Source organism: Sus scrofa, chromosome 6 (assembly GCF_000003025.6).
Source record: "Sus scrofa isolate TJ Tabasco breed Duroc chromosome 6, Sscrofa11.1, whole genome shotgun sequence".
Taxonomy (NCBI): domain Eukaryota; kingdom Metazoa; phylum Chordata; class Mammalia; order Artiodactyla; family Suidae; genus Sus; species Sus scrofa.
In genome coordinates this window covers 62,038,875-62,052,027 of record NC_010448.4, presented here as the reverse complement: position 1 = coordinate 62,052,027, position 13,153 = coordinate 62,038,875, and the positions used below count along the sequence as shown (strand labels likewise).

Sequence of the window (13,153 nt, the reverse complement as noted above, 5' to 3'; positions counted from 1 at the left end):
TCACAGGCTCTCTTCCATTCCCCAAATAAAGCCAGGGAAATCCAGCCCTCTTTCCATGAGTAAACGCCACCCAGCAAAACCGATCTCCAATGGGAAGTAGACATGTCCTATTAGGAACAGAGGCGGTATAAAATGTGATGCGAGCCAGTCATTTAGGGAGTTTCCTCCTCGCTTGTTCAGCTCGAAAAATAACTTTCCTACTGGAAGAACATGTCTTTCCTAAAGGGGCTCCTACTTTAAGATTTCGTCCATGGAGTTCCCGTCGTGGCGCAGTGGTTAACGAATCCGACTAGGAACCATGAGGTTGCGGGTTCAGTCCCTGCCCTTGCTCAGTGGGTTAACGATCCCGCGTTGCCGTGAGCTGTGGTGTAGGTTGCAGACGCGGCTCGGATCCTGCCTTGCTGTGGCTCTGGCGTAGGCCGGTGGCTACAGCTCCGATTCAACCCCTAGCCTGGGAACCTCCATATGCCGCAGGAGCGGCCCAAGAAATAGCAACAACAACAAAAAAGACAAAAAGACCAAAAAAAAAAAAAAAAAAAAAAAAAAGATTTCGTCCAGGAGTTCCTGTTGTGGCGCAGTGGTTAACGAATCCGACTAGGAACCATGAGGTTGCGGGTTTGGTCCCTGGCCTTGCTCAGCTGTGGTGTAGCTTGCAGACGCGGCTCGGATCCCTCGTTGCTGTGGCTCTGGCGTAGGCCGGTGGCTGCAGCTCCGATTCAACCCCTAGCCTGGGAACCTCCATATGCCGCGGGAGCGGCCCAAGAAATAGCAGCAACAACAACAACAACAACAACAGACCAAAAGACAAAAAAGAAAAAAAAAAAGAAAAAAAAAAAAGGGGGGAGTTCCCGTCGTGGCACAGTGGTTAACAAATCCGACTAGGAACCATGAGGTTGCGGGTTCGGTCCCTGCCCTTGCTCAGTGGGTTAACGATCCGGCGTTGCCGTGAGCTGTGGTGTAGGTTGCAGACGCGGCTCGGATCCTGCGTTGCTGTGGCTCTGGCGTAGGCCGGTGGCTACAGCTCCGATTCAACCCCTAGCCTGGGAACCTCCATATGCCGCGGGAGCGGCCCAAGAAATAGCAACAACAACAACAACAACAACAACAAAAGACAAAAAAAAAAAAAAAAGATTTCGTCCAGCCTTTAAACTATGTGGAAGTTTCATACCATACTTGTGGATTTCCGTGTAGGCAGAGCTCAGGACGGAGGAGGCGGCTTGAATTCCTGTGTGGGGCTGACAGAAAATGGGATATGAGCATTGAAGAGGTCTCAGAAATCTTCATGGGGTCACCAGGGTGTCTGGAGGGAAACTAAGTTGTGTGTTCGGGGTGAGACGTCACAGGGATGCACAGAGAACTTCTGCCAGGGCTGAGAACGGGCAGAGGGTGCACAGGCTGCACCGAGCAGCAGTATCAGAATCCTGACCTGCCAGAGGGGGCGCACCTCCCCGAACACCTAGATGGTCAGTGGAGACCCCCAAAACGCTTCATTTAGGAGTAAGAGCATGGGAGTTCCCGTCGTGGCGCAGTGGTTAACGAATCCGACTAGAAACCATGAGGTTGCGGGTTCGGTCCCTGCCCTTGCTCAGTGGGTTAATGATCCGGCGTTGCTGTGAGCTGTGGTGTACGTTGCAGACGCAGCTCGGATCCCGCGTTGCTGTGGCTCTGGCGTAGGCTGGCAGCTACAGCTCCGATTGGACCCCTAGCCTGGGAATCTCCATATGCCACGGGAGTGGCCCAAAGAAGCAGCAAAAAGACAAAAAAAAAAAAAAAAAAAAAAAAAGGAGTAAGAGCATGCTCTAAGCCATGTGTCTGCCCTGGTCAGGCAGCACTGCAGCAGCTGGCAGAGGGGCCTGGAGGAAACAAGAGCAGCGGTGATCCTCAGGCTGGGTGTCTTACTTTCACATAAGGGTTTTCTTTCGTGCGTTGCTGTTGTTGTTGTTGTCTTTTCTAGGGCCGCACCCGTGGCATATGGAGGTTCCCAGGCTAGGGGCCGAATCAGAGCTGTAGCCGCCGGCCTACATCACAGCCACAGCAACACCATATCCGAGCTGTGTCTGCGACCTACATCACAGCTCACGGCAACGCCGGATCCTTTACCCAGAGTGAGGCCAGGGATCGAATCTGCAACCTCATTGTTCCTAGTCGGATTCGTTAACCACTGAGCCACGACGGGAACTCCTCTTTCTTTCCTTTCCCTTTTTCCTGTGGCACCTGGAGCATATGGAAGTTTCTGGGTTAGGGGTCCAATCCAAGCTACAGCTGAGGCCTATGCCACAGCCACTGTGACAGCAGTAACACTAGACCTCAGCCACAGCTGGCTACAATGTGGGTTTTGCTTTTTTTTTTTTGTTTTTTTTTTTTTTTTTTGTTTTTTTTTTTTAGGATTTGAGATAATTTTTATTTGCTTCTGTGTTGTTTGATTTTCTGTTTCCTTTCTTCTTCTTCTTCTTCTTCTTCTTCTTCTTCTTCTTCTTCTTCTTCTTCTTCTCCTTCTTCTTCTATGTGTTTCATCTTTACCCCAAAGAACATGGCCGGCAATGGAACCCACATCCTCACAGAAAAAAATGGGGTCTTTAAACCGGTGAGCTACAAAGGGAACTCCCCCATAAGGGTTTCTTACTCTCTGAATTCTCTTCAAGTAGGTAACAACTCTCTTTTAATCACTGAAGGAGTGATGTTTCAACAGAACCCACCACTAAAATGCGTTTGTTTTCCAGACACCACGACTCCGGGAAGACATGCGCGTGAGGCGGGGGAGGGGGATGAGTGGGGCGAGGGGGAGACCGCTGACAGCCAACCCCGTCCACGGAGGGACCTCCTTCAGACGGAACCGAGCCCAGGCTGGTCTAGGTTCCTCCCTGCGCTGCACGCTGGGGGGCAGTGACGCCCTGCTCCCGCCTTCCCGAGGGAACCTGGAACCTGGTTAGTTATTTTCCTCCACGATCAGATGCGCTTCAAGGCGGCGAAGCCGAGTGTGACCCTGAGGTGGCATCTTGCCGAGGACAGCGACACCACAGTGGTTGTGGCAGGAGGGACAGGCTGGAAGCCCAGACCCCACAGTGCTCCATGCCTGTGGGCTGACAGCGACTAAGGCAGACAACAGGGAAGCTCAGGGGGCGGCGGAGACCTTATTTTTATGTTTAGAGCCGCAGGTGCGGCATATGGAGGTTCCCAGGCGAGGGGTCCAATCGGAGCTGCAGCCACGGGCCTACACCACAGCCACGGCCACGCCAGATCCAATCCCAGGGTTCGAGCTTTTACCTGAGCCGGGTCATTCAGCGCCGCCGCCGCCATCCAAGTCTGTGGGAGGAGCGGGGTGTTATGCGGTGGGCGACCTACACCCCATCTCACTGCAAGGCCCGATACCCAGCCCACTGAGCGAGGCCAGGGATCGAACCCGCGTTCTCATGGACCTTAGTCAGACTCCGCTGAGCCAGGACGGGAACTCCTCCGGGGAGGTCTTTGAGGCCACTCCCCTCCCGACTGAGTCTCCATCCCTTGACCCAGAGTTTGAGTTCCTCCTTTGCACTCAGGGGCCGAATTCCGACTTCCGCGTGCAGCCACCAGGCCGCAAGGTGCCCGGAGCACTTTCCCGGTGGAAGAGCAGGGAGCTGCGGGGACGCGCGAGGGCCCCCAGACCCGGCGGACGGATGCTGCTGGGTCTTCCCGGACAGAGTCAAGCCGGAGTTCCCGGAAGGTCTCCCTCGGCCCCTCTGCGCTCTAGGGACAACTTCCCCACCGCCGGTCCTCACTCCCTCTCCGCACAGAGGTCAGGTGCGGACCCGGGGCGCCGACCACACGTCCGCGCTGCCATCCAGGGACGGCGGATTCTCAACCTTTCGTCTTCAAAGCCAAATCCCGACCTTTCCAGGCGCAGACACACCTGCCACCCCCGAGCCGGGCACGTCGGGAGCCCGTTCTCGGGTGGGTGGGAGTTCCGGGGAGGGGACTCAGCGCCTTTCTTCAAAAGTGCCGTCCCTGTCGTCCCCCTACCCGCGCGCGGGGGAGACCGCCCCTCTAGCCCGCGCCCACGTGCGTCCGCCTGGTCTCCGACGGCAGAGCCCGCACCGGACCCCAGCGGGACCGTCGCCGACCCCGCACCCGCCCCTTCCCGGACCACCTCCGTACCGGCCGCCAGGGCAGACCGCTGCCTGGACCCCCGCTGCTGCCACGGCTTCCAGGACTCCAGGTCCTGGCGGGACGGGCCCTCCCCGGCGGCGGGCGGGGCCGCGAGAACTACATCACCCACAATGCCCCGCACCCGCCCACGCGGCGTGGCCAAGGACTTGCAAGGGCGTTTCCGCGCGGGAACGAGACGGTGTGGGCGGGACTTCCCGCTCCGCTGGGGGCGCCGTCCCTTTGCTCCGGGGTCCAGCAGCGATCTGAGTCCTGTCGGAGCGCGGAGTCAGCCTCGAGGCGACCGCAGCGAGGAGGCGCTGGAGGAAAGGTTGTCCCCACTGCACAACGGCTCGTCTGCAGAGCCGCGGCGGTGAACGGCGACTGTACCCGAGCTCAGTCTCGGTCGCCCACCCCGTCACACCCCGCTCCTCCCACAGACTCGGTTGGCGGCGGCGGTGCTGAGTGACCCGGCTCAAGCAAAAACTCGTCCTCTGGGCCTTCACTGCCCTCGCCCCAGCAGACGCTAAAGCCCCGAGGGCGAGGCGCCTGCTCCGTATTGCTCCCTGTGTCCAGATCGGTAAGGATCTCTTGGGCGAGTGTCCATACCTGAACACCAGGGTGGTGAGGTGTAGGAGAGTGCTACTGGCAGAGGGACCAGCTTACGTAAAGTCGTGGAGGGGATATTGAGCCAGAATCGTTCAGCCTGGAATGGCAAAGCGAGGAGGTTTGTTTGTTTTTGCCTTTTCTAGAGCCACTCCTGCGGCATATGAAGGTTCCCAGGCTAGGGGTCGAATCGGAGCTGTAGCCACCGGCCTACACCAGAGCCACAGCAACGCCAGATCCGAGCCGCGTCTGCAACCTACACCACAGGTCACAGCAATGCCAGATCCTTAACCCGCCGAGCAAGGCCAGGGATGGAACCCGCAACCTCATGGTTCCCAGTCAGATTCGTTAACCACTGCTTCACGACGGAACTTCAACGAGGAGTTTTAATCTCAGGACGGTAGAAGCTGTGGAGTCCTGTGCACAAAAGAGGCACATGATGTGAGTAAGGCTTTTCAAGTTCTCCAGAAGTTGCTCAGAGCAAGAACAGACAAAAGGTGATGAAAAGCACCGAGGGGCGGGCGGTTGAGTCGGTCCAAGGTCACACACCTATAAATGCAGGAAGGACCGAGACTCAAAGTTAAGGCAGTCCTGCCATCATCTTGTTCCAGGGCTGCAGAAGGATACCTGGAGGCCAGAGACCATTGAGGCTGCCGTGGTTATATCCCTCTAATGACCTCCTTCTTCCCATAGACTCCCATGACTACAGAGGTGCTTATGGACCGTACAGAGGTGAGTGGAGGATATTTGGGGCCCTCAGTGGTCCTGACCCCACCCTTTGTCTCAGGGATTGTGTCCTGGGATTCTTCCAGTCCATGGGCCTGAGGACCCTGAAGAAACCACAAGCCCAGGGTTGTAAAGCCAGACTAGAGGTGAAAAGGAGAGTTCCTATTTCTGGCAACCAATGCAATTTGGTGTAAAAACTTGTTCCAGACATAGGTTCCAGAATGTGCTAATTCTTGGAGGTGAGACTCAGTTCAAGAATTGTAGTTCTCCCTATGTATTTATTTATGTCTTTTTAAAGCCACACCTGAGGCATATGGAGGTTCCCAGGCTAGAGGTTGAATTGAAGCTGTAGCTCCTGGCCTACACCACAGCCACAGCAACGCCAGATCCGAGCAGTGTCTGTGACCTACACCACGGCTCACGGCAATGCCAGATCCTTAACCCACTGAGTAAGGCCCAGGATTGAACCTGCGTCCTCATGGATACTAGTAAGATTTTTTTCTGATGAGCCGCAATGGGAACTCCCGAGCTCTCCATTCTTATGAGAAAGAAAGGCAAGCTGAGGGCAGGTGGGAAGGTGTAAGGCTAGAAATGGCTCCATGAGAAGTTGGGGATCTCTTCTGGAGGTGATGAGACAAATAGGAGGTTTGGGACAGAGAAGAAAAGTGATGTGACCCAGGTCTCATCATTGGCTGCTTGGAGAGGAGACTATAGGTGTAGAGAGGCAACAGGAAGAGCAGAAAGAGGCACATGCCATACTTCAGGGGAATGTTGGTGGTTGTAGTGGTGTAAGGGCCATAGAGATGGGAGAACTGGCTGGATTCTGGATCCACTTTTGAAACTAGGGCTGCCCAGCACTTCAGATTTTGAGTGTGAGAGAGAGAAAGGTAGAGGTCAGGAGTGACTCCAAAGTCTGGGAGTTCAACAGCTAGAAGATGGAAACTCCCGTGACCAAATAGTAAGATTTTCATGAAGACCTGGTAGGGAGTTCCCATCATGGCGCAGCGGAAACAAATCCAACTAGGAACGGTGAGGTTGCAGGTTTGATCCCAGGCCTCGCTCAGGGGGTTAAGGATCCAGCGTTGCCGTGAGCTGTGGTGCAGGTCGCAGATGCGGCTCGGACCTGATGTTGCTGTGGTGTATATCAGCAGCTGTAGCTCAGACTGGACCCCTAGCCTGGGAACCTCCATATGCCCCCCCCCCAAAAAAAAGTTGGTAGTAAGATTAGTTTTCATTGAAGCTAGCTGGCAGTTTGGGTTTGGGCCATCTTAAGAGTCTGAGAGGTTTGAAAGCAATTTGCAGAGAACACTTAGCAGATGGCCACACAGGTCTGTAACTCTGAGGAGGGGATCAGGAGACGTGCAAATGGTGGTGACCAGTATCTGCACTAGGGTGCAGCAGTGGACCCCACACAGGAAGGGGCATCCGGGTCGCTATGGTGTCAGCAGCCCAGCAAGGGAGAGCCGAGGGCTGGGACGGGGTCTCAGGCTTGGGCGCTTGAGTGGGCTGGTGGGTGACAAACCCAGCCGTGGGACAGAGATGGCTGTAGAAGGGCCGTGGAGAGCGGATGACCTGCCAGATGGGGGAGGCTGCCGTGGGAAGGCCAGAGCACAAAAAGAACTGAAATACTGTGAGGGTTTTTAACGTATCCAATGAGCATAGTCTTTGGAGGTAATTATGGTCTCATTCCCTTTGTGAAAAGCACGGTTAACATCCTATTTATCTAAATAAGCCACAGTCTTCATTTTAACCAGGAAGCACATTGGGAGTATTCACATTTAAATGTGCTTAGATCTATGACACCACTCTTCTCCGGCCCTCTCAAATGGGACCCTGAGCTCCAGACTGGTGCTTGTTTAGTGCTTACCAGGATTTTGCTGTGATACACAAGTGTATCTTGGTATTTCAAGCACCTGGCAGGTCAACACAGGGACACAAGTCACCATCTGGGAGAGTCACTGGGCCGGAGGGGGAGCACCGTGAGGGCTGGGCTTTTATTTTTTTTTATTTTTTATTTTTTTTGTCTTTTTGTTGTTGTTGTTGCTATTTCTTGGGCCGCTCCTGCGGCATATGGAGGTTCCCAGGCTAGGGGTTGAATCGGAGCTGTAGCCACCGGCCTACGCCAGAGCCACAGCAACACGGGATCCGAGCCGCGTCTGCAACCTACACCACAGCTCACGGCAACGCCGGATCGTTAACCCACTGAGCGAGGGCAGGGATCGAACCCGCAACCTCATGGTTCCTAGTCGGATTCGTTAACCACTGCGCCACGATGGGAACTCCCAGGGCTGGGCTTTTAATGATCAGGAGGTGGACTGAGGAAGGCAGTAACCTGTTGCAGGACAAGCGGACGACACCCGTGGTTCTTTAAGATCTCAAGCTGGTTCTCAGAGGCTGAAAGGGAAGCACGGGGCAGAACTGGGCAGTTGTCATCCCCTCTGGCAGGTGCGACCTTCAGGAGCCCGGGGCAGTACAGGAGCCTGTCCGAATGTGCCAAGTGCCGTCTGGATGCCGTATGCTGACATCTTTTGAGGCCAGGGAGAGGCCGCTTCTGTGGGCAGGCTGGTAGAAGTGGTTGCCTGAGTGAGACTGAGAGAGAGAGGTGTGGTAGAAAGAGGAGCATGGACTGAAAGCATCAACTGAGAGGGGCCAGGACACTGAGGACACAGGGGTGAAAGGAGGGCCCGCATTTGTTTGTCTCTTGGAGGCGCGATGTGGTACTCCAGGCGAATTACCTGACAAGAGGTCATGTGCTCTGACACCAGGCTCAGAGCTTAGATGGCATGTGCCTGCCCACATGCGTGTTGTTCCTGTGGGCAGGTCTTTTTTGTGGGTCGCACCTGCAGCACATGGAAGTTCCTGGGCCAGGGACTGACGCCGAGCCACAGCAATATCAGATCCTTCAACCCAGTATGCTGGTCCAAAATCGAACCTGCATCTCTGCAGTGGCCAGAGCCGCTCGCTGCAGTCGGATTCTTAACACACAGGTACTCCATGACCTTTTTTTTGGGGGGGGGGGTGCTACACCTTCAGGATATGGAAGTTTCCAGGCTAGGGGTCGAATTAGAGCTACAGCTGCTAGCCTACACCACAGCCACAGCATTGTGGGATCCAAGCCACATCTTACCTACACCACAGGCTCACAGCAATGCTGGATTCTTCACCCACTAAGCAAGGCCAGGGATTGAACCCACATCCTCATGGATACTAGTCAGACTCATATCCGCTGCGCCACAACGGGAACTCCTGGGAATTCCATGATCTTGATACCATGAGAACTGGTATCTCTGGCCCCAAGGCCTGATATTTCCTCTAAGGTGGGGACACTGGGAGGAGGGTGGGCTGGAGATGGATGTCTGGGTGAAGGAACTTGGGGTCCTAGGAGAGTTGATAATGGAATGATCTGTCCCCACCATGGCAGAGTTGTGTGACCTTTGAGGATATGGCCATTTACTTCTCACAGGAGGAGTGGGGGCTCCTTGATGAGGCTCAGAGGCGCCTGTACCACATTGTGATGCTGGAGAACTTGGCACTTACGGCCTCCCTGGGTAAGGCCCTCATCCCGGTGTCCAGGTCTCTATCTTATCTTTTGTCCCCCAGAGGCAGCTCTGCCCTTTCCACGGACAGACCATGGCAATGCTGGATCCTTACCTCACGGAGCAAGGCCAGGGATTGAACCCGCATCCTCATGGATACTAGTCGAATTCATTGCTGCTGAGCCACAACAGGAACTCCCCACATCTCTGAATTTTGATCTTTTCTAGTGTTTTTGTAGTCTGTATATCCACTTTAATCTTTATTGATTCCTTCCTTCTGCTAACATTGTGCTTAGTTTGTTCTTTTTCTAGTCTTTAAGGTTTGAAGATAAGGTGTTCATTTAAGATCTCTTTTTTCTTAGTACAGACATTTATCTGCTATAACTTTCCCTTTTAGAACTGCTTTTACTGGTGGCATAAGTTTTGGTACATTGTGTTCTTTTTTTTTTTTTTTTTTGGTCTTTTTAGGGCCAAACCCATGGCATATGAAGGTTCCCAGGCTAGGGGTCTAATTGGAGCTATAGCTGCCAGCCTATGCCACAGCCACAGCAATGCCAGATCGGAGCCAAGTCTGCAACCCACACCACAGTTCATGGCAACGCCAGATCCTTAACCCACTGAGCAAGGCCAGGGATCGAACCTTTGTCCTCACAGATCCTAGTCGGACTCATTTCCGCTGAGCTATGACGGGAACTCCCCAAGATATTTTTTATTTCATTTATGACTCACAATTTGTTAAAGAGTGCATTGTTTAATTTCCACATATTTGTGAATTTTCCAAACCTCCTGTTATTAATTTTTTTACTTTTTTTGGTCTTTCCCTATTTTTAGGGCTGCACCTGCGGTATATGGAGGTTCCCAGGCTAGGGGTCCAGTCAGAGCTATAGCTGCCAGCCTACACCAGAGCCACAGCAATGTGGGATCTGAGCCACATGTCTGTGACCTATACCCCAGCTCGCAGCAATGCCAGATCCTTAACCCACTGAGCAAGGCCAGGGATTGAACCTGCATCCTCGTGGATGCCAGTCAGGCTCCTTAACCACTGAGCCATGACAAGAACTCCTGATTTTTATTCAACTAATTACTTTTTGGTCAGAAAATGTATTTGATTATTATTTCAGTTTTCTAAAATTAGCTATGTTTTGTAACCTACCATATGATGTATCCTAGAGAATTTTCCCTGCACTATGAAAACATCATATCATACAGAAAGTTAAAATAATGATGAATAGGAGTTCCCTGGTGGCACAGCAAGTTAAGGATCTGGCATTGTCACTGCTGTCACTCAGGACGCTGCTGTGGTGCATGTTCAATCAGGCATAGCCAAAAAAAACCTCAAAACACCACAATGAGTAATACTTTACCACCATAACCAGCATGATTCATAAACATTTCTCTCCTTCAGTTTGTTGGGACGGAACAGAGAATAAAGACACACCTTCTCAGCAGAGTATTTCTCCAGAAGATTTGTCATAGGTCAGGACTCCAAAGGTAGGTCCATTCACCTGGAAGACTCACCCCTGTGAGAAATATGTCCCAATCCTGACAGACATTTTGCATCTGGCTAATCTACCTGGGCAGAAACCATACTTGACTGGGGCTTGTGCAAACCTATACCAGCTTCTGAAGCACTTGAGTGCAGAGAATAGTGCCATAGATAAGGCATTTGCAAAGAGCTACATATTACATGTGTCAGGGCACCCTTTCACTGGTAGGAAGAAGGTTGGAAACGACTTACTGGCCACACTGGATCTTCTCCAGCACCAGATCATTTCCAATGATGAGAAGCCCAACGGAATCACCAAGCATGGGGAGGCCTTTCATGCTGGAAAACGTCATTGCAAGTCACGGGAATGTGGGAAAGCTTCCAGCCACCAACACAGTCTTGTTTATCACCAGAGAGTCTGCACTAGAAAAAGGGATTATGAGTCTAGCAAATATGGGAATGACTTCTGCTGTAAGTATTCACTCATTCAGCACCAGAGGGTCCACACTAGAGAAAGGCCTTATTTTTTTTTTTTTCTTTGTCTTTTGTCTTTTTGTCTGTTGTTGTTGTTGTTGCTGTTGTTGCCATTTCTTGGGCCGCTCCCGCGGCACATGGAGGTTCCCAGGCTAGGGGTTGAATCGGAGCTATAGCCACCGGCCTACGCCAGAGCCACAGCAAAGTGGGATCCGAGCCGTGTCTGCGACCTACACCACAGCTCACGGCAACGCCGGATCGTTAACCCACTGAGCAAGGGCAGGGACCGAACCCGCAACCTCATGGTTCCTAGTCGGATTCGTTAACCACTGTGCCACGATGGGAACTCCGAAAGGCCTTATGAGTGCAGCGAATGCGGGAAATCTTTCAAGCAAAGAGCCACCCTCATTATACACCAAAGAATTCACACTGGAGAAAAGCCTTATAAATATGGTGAATGCAGGAAATCCTTTAGTCAGTGTTCCAATCTTATTGAACACTGCAGAATTCACAGTGGAGAAAGGCCTTATGAGTGTGAGGAATGCGGGAAAGCCTTTGGGTGCAAATCTAATCTTGTTCGGCACCAGAGAACCCACACTGGAGAAAAGCCTTATAGATGCAGCGAATGTGGAAAGTCCTTTAGACAAAGCTTCACTCTTGTTCAACACCAGAGAATTCACACTACAGCAAAGCCTTATGTGTGTGTCCAGTGTGAGAAATCCTTTACCCAAAGAGCCACTCTCATTAGACATCAGAGAGTTCACACTACTGAGAGGCCCCATGAGTGTGGGGAATGTGGGAAAGCCTTTGGCTCAAAATCCAAACTTGGTCGGCATAATCTAAGTCACACTGGAGGAAGGCCCTATGCATGTGCCAAATGTGGAAAATCTTTCAGACAAACAGCCTAGTTGAACACCAGCGAATTCACAGCAGAACAAGACGTTTTGAGTGTAGCCAGTGTGGGAAGTCCTTTAGCAGAAGAGCCATCTTCACTAAACACCAGAGAATTCACACTGGAGAAAGGTGATGAATGTGGGAAATCCTTTAGTCAAAGCACCAGCCTTATTCAGCATTGCAGTATTCACACTGGAGCAAGGCTTTATGAGTGTGGGCAGTGTGGGAAATCTTTTAGGCAAAAGTCTGTTCTCATTCAACACCAGGTAGTTCACACAGGAGAAAGGCCTTATGAATGCGGTACTTGTGGCAAATCCTTTAGCCAACGCTCCAGCCTCAATCTCCACTGAAAATTTCACACTATGGAGAGACCCCATGAATTCAGGAAACATGGGAAATCCTTCACTCCGACATCTAATGTTGTTTAGTGCCACACTTGAAAAGGGATGTGCTGTCTCCTTGTTCATTTTAAGGACACCAGACAGCTTTTGTGAGGGAGCCATCTGCCTGAAATTGAGCCTCACACTTGGAAACGTCCAGAGGTGTGAAATTCCTCAAGAGTTCCAGGCATCTGTGGGAAATTAATTCCTAGGACGGGATTAAGATGGCAGAATAGAAGGACTGGAGCGCAACTTCTCTTCTAAAAACAACAAAATTCACAACCAAAGACTGAGCATTCTTCACCCAAATGGACCGGAAACCTGAAAAAAGATATCCTACTCCAGAAGAAAAAGAGGAGGACACATCAAGAGGTAGGAGGGACGATTTCATGATATAAACAACACCATACCTCCTGGGTGGGAAACCCCACAGACTGGAAACTAACTGGTTCACAGAGACTCACCTACAGGAGAGTTCTGAGCCCCACATCAAACTCTCACGTGTGGGGATCTGGCACGTGGAGAAAAAGCCCCTGGAGCATCTGGCATTGCAAGCCAGTGGGGCTTGTGCACAGGAGCTCCACGGGACTGGGGGAAACGGAGAGACCCCATTCTTAAAAGGCGCACACAGACATTCACATGCACTGGGACTAGGAACCATGAGGTCGCGGCTTCGCGGCTTCGGTCCCTGTGCTTGCTCAGTGGGTTAACGATCTGGCGTTGCCGTGAGCTGTGGTGTAGGTTGCAGACGCGGCTCGGATCCCGTGTTGCTGTAGCTCTGGCGTAGGCGGGCAGCTACAGCTCCGATTCGACCCCTAGCCTGGGAACCTCCATATGCCGCGGGAGCAGCCCAGGAAATAGCAAAAAAAAAAAAAAAAAAAAAAAAAAAAAGACAAAAAGAAATGAAGAGAGTCTCAGAGAACTCTGGGACA

At 52.3% G+C, this 13,153-nt stretch overlaps 2 protein-coding genes across 3 annotated transcripts; both read left to right on the top strand.

Annotated features, from left to right (window-relative positions):
* LOC110261323 (translation initiation factor IF-2-like) lies at positions 2,455-9,471 on the top strand. 2 transcript variants are annotated; one of them, XM_021097335.1, is made up of 3 exons: positions 2,455-4,699; positions 4,993-5,457; positions 9,052-9,471. In XM_021097335.1, the coding sequence occupies exon 1, from the start codon at positions 3,165-3,167 to the stop codon at positions 4,494-4,496; it is 1,332 nt and encodes a 443-aa protein (XP_020952994.1). In that variant the 5' UTR covers positions 2,455-3,164; the 3' UTR covers positions 4,497-4,699; positions 4,993-5,457; positions 9,052-9,471. The 2 variants fall into 2 exon arrangements, with proteins under 2 accessions (XP_020952994.1, XP_020952993.1); XM_021097334.1 differs by having other exon boundaries at positions 8,915-9,471.
* ZNF416 (zinc finger protein 416) lies at positions 8,851-12,551 on the top strand. Its single transcript, XM_021097340.1, is given in 5 exon segments — positions 8,851-8,999; positions 10,393-11,032; positions 11,222-11,838; positions 11,841-11,897; positions 11,971-12,551. Coding segments are annotated over 5 exon segments (1,719 nt in total). The 5' UTR covers positions 8,851-8,893; the 3' UTR covers positions 12,270-12,551.